Source organism: Triplophysa dalaica, chromosome 9 (assembly GCF_015846415.1).
Source record: "Triplophysa dalaica isolate WHDGS20190420 chromosome 9, ASM1584641v1, whole genome shotgun sequence".
NCBI lineage: Eukaryota > Metazoa > Chordata > Actinopteri > Cypriniformes > Nemacheilidae > Triplophysa > Triplophysa dalaica.
The window spans coordinates 21,072,898-21,085,552 of NC_079550.1; the positions used below are offsets into that span (position 1 = coordinate 21,072,898).

General features: G+C 42.6%; 1 protein-coding gene across 4 annotated transcripts in view; it reads left to right on the top strand.

The window, feature by feature from the left end:
- The window catches only part of LOC130429042 (NACHT, LRR and PYD domains-containing protein 12-like), a 50,065-nt gene that overhangs the window by 36,182 nt on the left and 1,228 nt on the right, over window positions 1-12,655 (top strand). For all 4 annotated transcript variants that reach the window (XM_056757396.1, XM_056757398.1, XM_056757397.1 and 1 more), the window contains 2 exons: window positions 3,203-3,376; window positions 10,722-10,895. In XM_056757396.1, the coding sequence (XP_056613374.1) occupies window positions 3,203-3,376; window positions 10,722-10,895 (348 nt within the window). The remainder of the gene's footprint in view (window positions 1-3,202; window positions 3,377-10,721; window positions 10,896-12,655) is intronic.

The window sequence follows — 12,655 nt, forward strand, 5'->3', positions numbered from 1 at the left end:
TAAATGGACCAGGGCTTGACATAACCTGGGAGGTTGTTGGCTCCGTGTCAGAGCATTGCTTATGAATTTCGGACGGATCAGTACATAACTTAACATTATTCACGAAAAAGTTGTCCATCGTTTTCATCTTCTCTCATGATCCGCGGCTACATCCACTCCGTTTAACTGACGGCATTAGGCTGCTCATCTCTGTGTCTGACTGCAGCACACGCATTTACATCATGCTGTACTTACGTAAACGACTTAATCTCATAACAATTTAATAAAAAATGTTTTTATTAAACGATTTCCTAGTGTTGAAGTCTATAAAAACACTGTACAAAACCGTTGGAATAAAATGAAAGTAAGGAAAATGTTGCAGGGCACACTTAAAGAACGAGAGCTCTGCCATTATCACTAACACAAGGAAACTAACAAACATTACGGACAATAACAATAAGCAGTTAAGCAAGTTTTATGTTGTTTGTCATGTGCATAGAGAAGCGGAGCAGTGATAACTACTGGTGTTGCAGACCTGGAGCTCTGTCAACTCACGAAAACATTGTTGTAACGAGGTTCAATAAAAGGAAGGAGGCGGGAACCGGCAGACATTTAAAATAAAGTTTTTATATAAATAATAACAGCCGGCGGCCCCTCACTGCCGACCGCCGGCGAACAAAACAAATCACAAACAAAAACACGGAAGTAAAGTAACTGCGTCTGATAGCACCTTGCTGGTTAGAACTATCTGTGATAGGTCATATGGTGTCCCGGCCAAAGGGGGAAGGCTGCTCTGCCCAGCCAACCCCCAGGGGGGGCTTGCTTAGTGATGGATGGAATGCCTGTTCTTAACCAGTGTCTGGGTAAGAAGGACGGTTGGTGAGGTACCAATTTTCTTAGCCATGTGTTTGGGTAAGAAGAAAAGGTAGGTAGCACACTGGCCCAACCTCTTGGAGGGTGGGAAGGCAAACGCCCCCCGGATGCCAGTCCTACATGTCGCCACGCAGGACGTGGGCTGACACCGGGTTTACGCGAAGGTTGTTAACCCTTGCGAAGGTATTTGGGCGTAGCCCAACCCGCAGCTCTAAAGATGTCTGCTAGAGAGTCGCTTCTGGCCAGTGCCCAGGAGGTGGCAATACCCCGTGTGGAGTAAGCCCTCAGTGGGCATGGGAGATTCAGAGATAGGAATGCCATCGTAACGGCATCCACGACCCAGTGACCCAGCCTCTGCTTGGAGACAGCCTTACCCTTCTGCTGTCCTCCAACACAAACATGCTGGTCAGAGCTACTGAAGCTCTGCGTGCGGTCCAGGACACAACACGGATGGTGTTGGGTCTTCCTCCCCGATGGGGAGCGCCTGCAAGTCCACCACTTGGTCCCCGAAGGGAGAAGTGGGAACTTTGGGCAAGTATCCGGGCCTGGGTCTCAAGATAACGTGAGAGTTTGCCAGGGCCGAATTTAAGGCAATCCGGGGACACAGAGAATGCTTGGATGTCCCCTACCCTCTTGACGGAAGCAAGCGCCAACAGGAGGGCTGTCTTACTCAGGTGAGGAAGATCGGAACCTCCGGGGGGCTCTCAAGAGGGAATGGAGCGGAGATGATGCGGCTTCCGCCCTCTCGCGCCCCTTTGGAAGCTGGTGACCAGGTCGTGTTGCCCTGGAAACTTTCAAAACTGATTCGTGATGACTGGCGATAGCGACTACATACACTTTCAGTGTGGAGGGGAGATGTTAGTCTCCAGTCTCGTGAGAAGGACAACACAATCCTGATCAAGCACCTCAGTGGGTCTTTCTCATTGAGAAAGACACCAGGACGAGAAGAGGCGCTGTCTAGAGGCGTGTAACCTTCTAGTAGATGGGGCCCTAGCCTGGGTGATGGTCTCTGCCATAGAGGGGGAGTAGCCATCTCAGGATCTTCTCGTCATGGTTGTTCCAGAGGTCTGATCTGGGATGCCAGAACGTGGCCTTCCCCTGAGAGAGCAGGTCCTCAGTCCTCGACGGTGTTACCAACAACCCACCCTGCGAGATGGGTGCATCAAGAAAGCGGACTTCCTTGGTCTTGGTGTCACTCTTCTGCACAAGGTATAGCCGGGGGTGTCTCTCCTGGAGCACTACCGTGGACATCGTCCGACCCAGGGCCCGTGCTGCCGCCTTGGTCGCCCGTAGAGCGCTGTCAGCGGCGGCACGGAGATCCTGCATTATACCCGGGTCGGCCTTACCCTCGTGGAGCTCTCTCAACGCTTTGGCCTGTCGGACCTGCAGGATGTCCATGGCGTAGAGAGAGGAGGCAGCCTGGCCCGCGGCATCGCAAACTTTCGACACCAGTGATGCCGAAGTCTTACGCGCTTTGGGCGGTAGGCGTGGCCGATTCCCCCCCAGGTTCCCCCCGGGGGGTCTCGACGTAGTCCTTGGCTGCCCCACCATCGAGGGAAGTAAGGGAGCCGGAGCTGGTTTCACTGGAACGGTCCGTGAGTGGAAAAAACCTCTAACACCTCTGGAACCGCCGAGACGCCCAGGGGAAGGTCGCTGCAGGTAGGGACGATCCGCTGCAACACGTCGTAGATCCGGCCATGTAGAAGAAGAAGAATTCGCTCTGTTCGTAGTCATGAGCCAAGGCTCTGAAGAGCAAAAGGTAAATGAATGTTGCACGCGGCTTCCTTTTATACCGGATATACGGGGGCGGAACCCGGCATGCAAATTTCATTCGCCAAATTTCAACGTAGTCAGAGTTGATTGGTTCTCAAGGGCGAACCCCATCTGTCGTTCTCGACACAACGTCGAGAGACCAACAAAAAGGCAACCTGTATACGACTAACAAATATTTTTGAGAAATGTCTCATTAAAATGAAAGTTAATAGGGTTCAATGTTGTTTGGTTTCCAGCGTTATTTCAAATATCTTCTTCTAAGTTCTGCAGAAGTTAGAAAGTCAGACAGGTTTAAAATGACATGAGGGCGAGTAAATGATGACAGTTTGATGAGAGAATCTTTATAAATCTGTTTTCATTAATGATATCAACAATCAAATCACAGTAACAAAGCGAGTACAGTATAAGACTATTGCAATCTCTGAAAAAAATAAAACATATCGCCGCTTTCATTATCTGCATTTCAGAAATATATCTAGAGATCTTTTTTGACAATATCACACACCCCTAATGTTTATTTAATAATGTCATTATTGCTGAAGTGAGAGACTGAAGTGTGTGTTCTTGTTCTCTACAGGCTCTGGGTGTGTAATATCACAGATGAAGGTTGTGCTGCTCTCTCTTCAGCTCTGAGATCAAACCCCTCACACCTGAGACATCTGGATCTGTCTGATAATAAAGTAGGAGATTCAGGAGTGAAGTTGATCTGTGATGTACTGAAGAATCCTCTCTGTAAACTGGAGACACTGAAGTAAGATCTGATAGTCACACATGTACAGAGGCTCAGGTGCTGTTAACACTACCCCGTTTTTGCACAAATACAGTGTTTTAAAATGAAAACGGTCCTCGTTAATAGTGCTGTTCCAAACGCGTTTCGGGAAAAAAAACTACGTTTACACTAGACTACCGAAAACACAGGTCACATGACCATTCAGGCACACTGGGTATGCGCACACAAATGTAAACAGTTATATGGGCATTAGAGATGCCCGGATAAGCTAAAATGTCACCCGCATCCGCTGCTTCAAATAAGTTATCCACCCGCCCGCACGTATAATTTCTCTGACATAGATATCCGCACCCGACCCGGACCCGATCATCACTTTAATTACTCAGTCAATTTTCAAGCACTGTCTTTGTCTGTAAATGCTTAAATCTAATCTTTCGATTTAGCACACACATGATGTACCATATAAGAGGTACCAGATTTATGGCTTTTATATACATAAAGTGCCTCACAGTCGTTGCATATTACATAGCCAGCACTTGATTCATCCTTTTTAACACTTCGCTAAAATGCTCCCACACGGTACTTTTCTCTCCTACCTTTTGTTTTGTTTTTAATTCTCCCTTTTTAAATTTCTCTCGGATCTGTTTTGCCTCCATTTCTGCTTTAAGAAATAGAACGTCCTCTACCGCCGCCATGCGCGCATTTCTTTTAAATTACTGCAAATTAGCGCATGAAAAAAAATGCCTTTAAAACATATTCCTTTTTTTTTTTTTTTTTATTGTTAATATTGTATATGATATCATATACCCGCGACCCACCCGCAATTAACAATGTATTTTTTTATTACCCGACCAACCCGACCCGAGGATCATCCGCAGTGCACGTGGATTTAACCGCCATCCGCGCATCACTAATGGGCATGCATACAAGTTGGTTGTCGATGACAGTTGCCATGTGTTCGAAATCGCCTACTTCCTCACTATACAGTAGGTGAACTGAGTATGAGTCACTAGAAGTATGTCCGAAACCTCAGTATGGAAAAAAAAAAGTAGGCGAGAAATACCTGGGTGGTCTTCTGTTTGGGCCGAGGTTTGTGAGAGTGAATTGGATGGACACTATCCCATTAGGGCACGGGAGCTGAGCAACGATCAAATTTCAAAATGATCTAAACAAAAATAGCGTATAACTATAAGGCGGATATCCGTTTTCAAATGTAAGTACCCATAAAGGAATTTCACGTAACTAAATTTAACTTGTTTTAACGGCAGCGTACAAGTTGTTGTTAATACATCATAGGTCAAGGAGTATACGGGTCACATGACCATAAAACATGGAGAATGCAGTATCTCAGAAATGTATTTCTACTACCCCCATACATACTACAAAGAACATTAGTTACTGCTTTAATGGTCAATAGGTTGGTTCTTATTCAAATTCAGTACATACTGTCATAAAATGCGATTTCAAACGCAACTTTGGTTACTAGTTACAGACCGGGCGGCCAGTACAGAATGAACATGATGGCGAGGAAAAGCAAAGAAGTCTTCATGTGGATAGATGAGGAAATCCATGTTATTAGGCTTTTTTTATTTCATCCGGCGCCAGGCAGACCAATCGACGGATGACATCACAGTACTGAGAGAGCGATTTAAAAGCATACGGCTCTTGATTCTCTCTGCTGTAATGTCACCGGCTCCATCAGTGTACGCAGCAATTCATGAAGTCAAAAGGTTCGTTGTTTACACGGCTGCGTCGCAAATGCCGCACATGACGTGGACTTGCGGTGTCCCATTCATCATTTTAGAGCTCAGAAGCGCCGTCTTTGTGCTCTCGATGCGGTCTTCTGTCGACTTCACGCGGGGCATCACAGACGATCAGCATATGACATCAAAGTACCGTGAGAGTGATTAGAAAGCACTGCTTCCTCTTTCCGATGTGACAACCTCAAGCCTTTCCCAAAATGGGCTTCCATGTACCCTTGTGGACTCGTGCCTAGTGCCCTATGGGTGTGCACTTCCTAACGTCACCAAGTGTGCCATCTGGGACAGGGCCACGGTCATTGCGAGGCTGGTCATTGTCGTCTTTAGGTAGTGTTAGGGCTCATATGACGGATTTAACAAATCAGAGAAGCAAACACAATGATACAGATGACCAATCAGTGAGCGAATGTGTGCAACCACGCCTGCGTATTCTGACGTCTCTGTTTACACAACCCCTGAGTTTTTCAACTAAAACTGGGTCAGCAGTTTCCGTTTTTGGGGTTCGACAAACTCAAACCCCATTTACATTTCTTTACAAAAGAAATGTAAATGCTAGGCTTAACCGTGGCAAAAGTTCTGTGTTTTTAAAAGAATGCGCACTAGTGTAAAGTCAGCATTAATAAATCATTTCCTATAGCTAGTGTTGCTATCGTCAACGAAAATTATGACGAAATATGGTCATCAACGAATCTTTATCACGTGACGAAAACGAGACGAGATGCAACGTAAATGCTGGTCATGTGATGATGACTATAATTACATGTATAATGAAATATTACTACTACAGAGCAATGAGGGCAGTCACTCTTTTCTTGCTGGTTCTTTGCAATGCTGGCAAATGTAACCTTCCGGTTGACGTGTGTTATCACTTCCATTTGTTTTATTAATAAAGGATATTAGAAGTAAAATCAGTCTGGATTATGACAAATACTTTGATTTTAATAGTCACACACAAAAAAAAAAAATTGTATAGGAAAAAGATGCATTGAAAATCGTTTTATCATCGCATCACAGCCACTTACACTTACTCACAATGTCACTTACTTTCAAGCACCAATAAAAAACAGCGTTCATGAATACTGTAGTCAAGTACTGCGTGTGCACATTCAGAGTGTGATGTGTTGACCACTAGAGAAAGAGTGAGATTAAAGGAGTAGTTCACCTTCAAAATGAAAATGCTCTCATCATTTACTCGTATCTTGTCATTTCAAACCTGTGTCACTTTCTTTCTTCCGCAGAACAAAAAGGAAGATATTTCGAAGAATGTTGTTAACAGCCCCCCTTTTCACTTGAATTGGTTGCTATAGAAGTGAATGGGGGGCTGTGCTGTTGTTTTATCAAAAAATCTAAATCTTTCTAAATCTTTTTCATTTGTGTTCTGCAGAAGACAGAAAGTCATACAGGTTTGAAATGACAAGAGGTGTTTAAATGATGACAGACTCTACTCGTGAACTACTCCTTTAATATTTCAGCCGATCGCTCTGTCTCTGTAAGCTCAGTGTCTGCTCAGGGTGCAGTTGTGCTTGTGCGTGTGAACACACAGTTTACAGCGAGTGATTTTACTGGAGGAGTTATTTATTGTTTTCCTTATGAATACTGTCACAAAAGAATAAATCCATATAGACTTGATTTCAAAGCCGCAAACAAGAACTAAACAAGACTCACAAACAGGAAACTCCCCACGAGGGGACAAAACAAAAAAGGGTCCAGTACAATCCGAATAATAAGTCCAAGACACAAGGGAGACAGGAACAAGGTAATCCAGAAGTAGGAAACACCAACACAAAGTAACAATCAGAGATTGTGAAGGGCGGACCCCCTCTGTTTCTCCGTGGTCCAGATATTCTTGTACGTGTGTGTAGCAGAGGTCGCGTTAACCGAAAATTCTCTGACATTGACAGATTTTTTTCCCAGTGACGGAAAAATCTAAAGGCCGTCCGTCATTTTGTCGGATTATAATGAGGGCAATTTATAAATCCCTTCATTAGAGTTTGATATGCTCACGAAGCGACCTGCGTGTTTTCACCTGTCATTGTTACTGACTAGACATATGATGCGATCTGGGAAAACCCGCCGGATTTCGCGCTGGGACACGGGAAAGACACTTCACCTAAACCACATAAAGAACATTATGAAGAATGAAGGAGTATCAATGCACATTTCCCACCAGTCCTTTGTGAACTATGGCATCAAAGTTGTTTTATACAATTGTGGTTAGGAAGACCTGACGAGAGCTGTGAGGCGGGGCCGGTGGCGTGCTTGATAGTTTGAATAAACTGTGCGCACACCGGTCCCAGATATCTCACGGTGGAGATTGGGAGCATAAGAGGACGATCGACAAGACAGTTGACGAGAGAGGACCGGGCCCGAACATGTTTTAACATGTTTTAATCTAGATTAATCTAGATTAAAATGGCTCATTTGAATTCTGCCGAAGGCATTCAGAATATGTGTGCTACCCAAATAATGACTAAAAGTAAGTCTTTGAGAACGGGTTTCTCAACCCAGGTGGCGCATTAGACCAGGGGCTCATCTCCTGTTTCCAAAATGCATCACAAACTGCTTGAGAAAGCTGTTCTACTATGATAATTGGTGATGATAATTAAATTATGTTCAATAAGATGAACTTGTGTTTACTTCCGCATTAGCTAAGGGATGCTTTGCATTTAGGTGGTACTTGAGACTGGAAGAGCTCCTACAGTACATTTACATTTAGTCATTTAGCGCAGCGGTTCCCAATCCTGGTCCTCGCGACCCCCTGCTCTGCATATTTTGTATGCTTCTCCTACCGCTTCGGAGGTTTGTTTAATACGCCCATAAGAGCCCTGCGAAGTAAACATCACTAGATATTCTGCCATAAATCCCGTTCGAAATGTGGATAATGTTGCACAAATCTCAAAATTACGGTTAAATTACCCTTCAATCTTCCGTAGTAAGTTTTGTTCTTCGTGTTCTTAAATTAACGTCAGCCAATTTCATGTGTGCAGGGAGTAGAGAGCAATGAACACAGTTCAGGGAACACGTCAATCGGAACGCGGTTCATTCATTAAGCTCTCTTCTAATGAGCTAGAGATTTAAATCAGGTGTGTTAAACAAGAGAGATACAAAAAACATGCAGAGCGGTGGGTCGCGAGGACCAGGATTGAGAACCGCTGATTTAGCAGACGCTTTTATCCAAAGCGACTTAGAAAGAGTGAGGGGAGCAACAAGCGACCTGTCATACAGGAGCCATAATACATTAGATCTCAATACAAAGTTACTGGTTTCAACTAAAGCTAGACCACTACCTGTTGAGAGAAAGTGTTTTTTTTAAACCAATTCCGCATTGCACAAGGTGCAAACAACCTTAGTCTTGTCGATGTTTCTATTGGGAAGCTTCTTAAAAATTAATATTCCCTGAAGCAAACCCGGCGGCTTCATAGCTGCATCCATGTTAGCACGCATGTTGATGCGGTAATTTCACAGTAACATTATGTTGTGTTCAGACCAAACGCGAATGGCGTGTCAAGCGTGAGTGATTTATATGTTAATGCAAAGTGCCAATAGACCTACTTGCTGCGCGAATCGCGCGAATGAAGCCCTGGTTATGAGATGATGAGGCGGCGCGAATGACGCGAATCACGCGAGTTGAAAAATCTTGTTCTCGCCCCGTACAGTGCAGTTAAGCTGGTATACATCCGCGCTAAAATATCAAGGTGAAAGTCATCATAGCTTACGTAGTATAGACCCAGCTCCCAACCCAACTTTGAGAATAGATTAACGCCGACATTTTTTTTAACGCGCGATAAGAGTCTCACTGCGTTAACGCCGTTAACGGCCCACCACTAGTTTTTACTCATGCTAGAAATTTGAGACAATTCAGGCAGATTATCGAGAAACGCATCTTTGGTAGTTGAAGTAATCGTTCTACCATATTTGTAACTAGGAGTTTGATTTGCAGTCGTCGGCCAGTGAAGCAAACAAAATATCAGATAATGATCCGAAATGTCGTCACTCTGCTGAACGATTTTAACATCGTCCACATTTATACCGTAAGATAGTATTAGATCTAAAGTATGATTACGAAAATCAGTGGGTCCTGACACATGTTGACTAACGCCCATGGAGTTAAGAGTGTCTTTGAAAGCCATTCCCAAGGCATCTGTATCATTATCTACATGGATGTTAAAGTCACCAACGAAAAGGACTCTATCTGCAGCCAGTACTAGTTCTGATAAGAACCCACCAAATTATTTAATAAAGTCTTTGTGGTGCCCTGGAGGCCTATATACAATAGCTAGAATAAATTAGGTGTTGATACGAAGTCATGTTGTACCATGACTTCAAAAGAATTGTATTTAAAATTAGACTTTTGAGAGATGATAAAATAATTATTGTAAAGTGCAGCGACACCTCCCCCTCTACCTTTTAGACGTGGCTCGTGTTTATAGTAATAATCTTGGGGAACGGATTCATTTAGAGTAATATAATCATCTGGCTTTAGCCATGTTTCTGTCAAACAGAGCATGTCTATTTTATGATCATATCGTTAACAAAAAGTTATTTATTTGACACAGATCTAATATTAAGCAATCCGAGTCGTAACAGTTGATTATCTGTATTTAGTTCATGTTTGATTTGTTTAACATTTATTAAATTACTTTCAAGAGGTTTACGCATTATCTTATGTTTGCTAATCCGGGGGACAGACACAGTATCTATTTTATGTCGTTTGTGAGAAGGGATTATTACCTGTTGTATATTTTGTGTATTCTGTAACGTGAGACGGCAAGCAAATAGTTGGTTAAGCCATTCTGTCTCCTTCCTGACCTGGGCCCCAGGTAGTCAGACTTTAGCATTATTAAGAAGCTCAGTGAAGCACTTTAAGCAGCACAACTTTTTCAGTAAGTAAAATTTCTTGTATTCTTGTATTGTTAGATTTTTTCTTCAAATAAAGAACCTAAACAGATTGTAATTGTTAGTTGATCATTTACAAGTCAATTTTGCCTATATAGACATTTTAAAAAAAAAGTGAATGTTACATGCGTTAAATGCGATCTCAGTGAGTCCTAAGGGTTCGTCAATGCAGCTGTTAAAAATAACCTTCAGCTCTGTCTGCTTGAACCCCGAGGAGCGCACTGTCGCCAGAAAGTCCATAGCTAACGTCCCCTTCTGCTTAAGACCGAGCAAGACGTGGGCATGGTGGCTTCCGAACGCCAAGCTCGACTTGGCCGTAGCTGTCTGCTGGGCTCTTTATGGTCAGTTCATTGTGTCACGCTTGGTCGGACAGAACCCAAACGCAGGCAGTAGTGAAGGGGTAAAAACAATATTTATTAAACACGAAATAATAATCCCACGAAGGGGCAAACAAGAACTAAATGAATCTTTATGAATCTGTTGTTTTCATTAATGATATCAACAATCAAATCACAGTAACAAAGCAAGTACAGTATAAGACTATTGCGATCTCTGAAAAAATACAAAATATCGCCGCCTTCGTTATCTGCAAAATTTCAGAGAGAATTTTAGAGATCTTTTTTGACAATATCACAAACCCCTAATGTTTATTTAATAATGTCATTATTGCTGAAGTGAGAGACTGAAGTGTTTGTGATTGTTCTTTACAGGTTGTGGAGGTGTAAGATCACAGATGAAGGTTGTGCTGCTCTGACTTCAGCTCTGAGATCAAACCCCTCGCACCTGAGAGATCTGAATCTGTCTCTGAATAATGTAGGAGATTCAGGAGTGAAGCTTATCTGTGATGTACTGAAGAATCCTCTCTGTAAACTGGAGACACTGTGGTAATGTTATGTGAAGTGTTTTCTATTCTTCTGTTGTTGTGAATTTTGTTCCTTAATAACATCATACTGAAGTTCTGATAATGATGTCAAACAGGAGACTTTTACATCACTTGAACACATTAACATCTGTTTACAGGAAACACACTCGACACAGTCAGACTTTAACAAATTAAGTTACTGAATTCAGTCTAAATACTTATTTTTAGTCTATTTTGAGTGTTTTCTGGCTGCATTTAGCCCATATAACTAGATGCGGACTCGCATATACGGAATCCTGTTAAGTAAATATAAACAAATGAATTTCATCTCTAGAGTTGATCTGAGAGTTTATTTTTCGAGAATTTTACTCTCTTTGAGCATCTTTACGATGACCTGTCAAAAGTCCAGTTAACCTGAAGACTCAGATGTAATAGTGTCATGAACTATTGTATATGCTATAGAAAATTGTAGTAACCTTGAAGGAAACTGTATTAAACACTATAGTATACTATAGTAAAGTTAAAAAAAATAAAGTATCTAGGATTTTTACTTGCTCCCCAGGCATTCCAGTGTCACTTGTTGGCTAAGTATAAGCACACAAAGAGCTTGCAGAATATCCCAACGAGAACTTTAATAATTTAAACCAGTAATAAACACAGGAACTTTAACCACACGAAACATAAACAGGCGTTGGGAGGCCTCCGGGACGATATGTCCAGCTCGGGATGCCTGGAGGGCGCCGGCCCCTCGGGAGGTCTGGCGACCGGTCTAGCCAATCGGGGATCCCACCCATATGGCTCTCTCCCAAAAAATACTTGGGCTGAGTCCAGGATGATAGAGGGAGGCCGGATGGGACCGGCTAGGCAGCGGGCTCCGGAAGGAGAGACGTTGTGCCGCAGATAATCAATTTTTATGGTCGGTTATTCTGTCACGTGTTGGCGAAGTATAAGCACACAAAGAGCTTACAGAATATCCCAGCGAAAACTTTAATAATTTAAAACAGGAACAAACACAGGAACTTTAACCACATGAAACATAAACAATAACCGACAGCAAACTAAGGAAAACACAGGGATTAAATACAAGGGATAACAAGGGCTAACCAGGTGCAAGGGATAAACTAGTAATGAGACAATTTAAAAACAGGCAAGGGACAAATGAACTAATAAGTACATCAGACACGAAAGGAAAATACCAAACAAAACAGAGAACAACTGTGAGATCCAGTGATGCCACTGCCCACTGCTCCAGGTGTACGTGTGTTCACCACTTGCTGTGTGTGGGTTCACAAATCTCTGGATGGGTTAAAAGCAGAGGTCACATTTTGGGTATGGGTCACCATATCTGACTAAAAGTTCAGTCTCACTTCACTTCACTACTATAGTATAAGGATCAATATCAACATTTATTATAAATGTATATAAATCATATTTAATCAGAAAACAAACTGAAAGTATAATAATACTAATTTTTATATTAGGAAACTCACCTCTCTCTTTAAAGAAATGCAGGGTACAACCTGCATTTATCATAGAATCGAGGAAAAACATGATTGCACACAGTCATCTTCATCGTTCAGGAATTGTGATTATAAATAATATGATCAAGCTTAGCTTTTATTTGTTTTTTTAGATTTATTTACATTTAGATAACAGGGGTGACAGAATGTTGTGTTTGGACTATTGTTTAAGCACATCATCTGTCGTTTTGGATGTTTGTAAGTTCTGTCTCAAGTTATGTGTCAAAATCATTCAATCATGTTGCAATCTTATGCCTTTAGA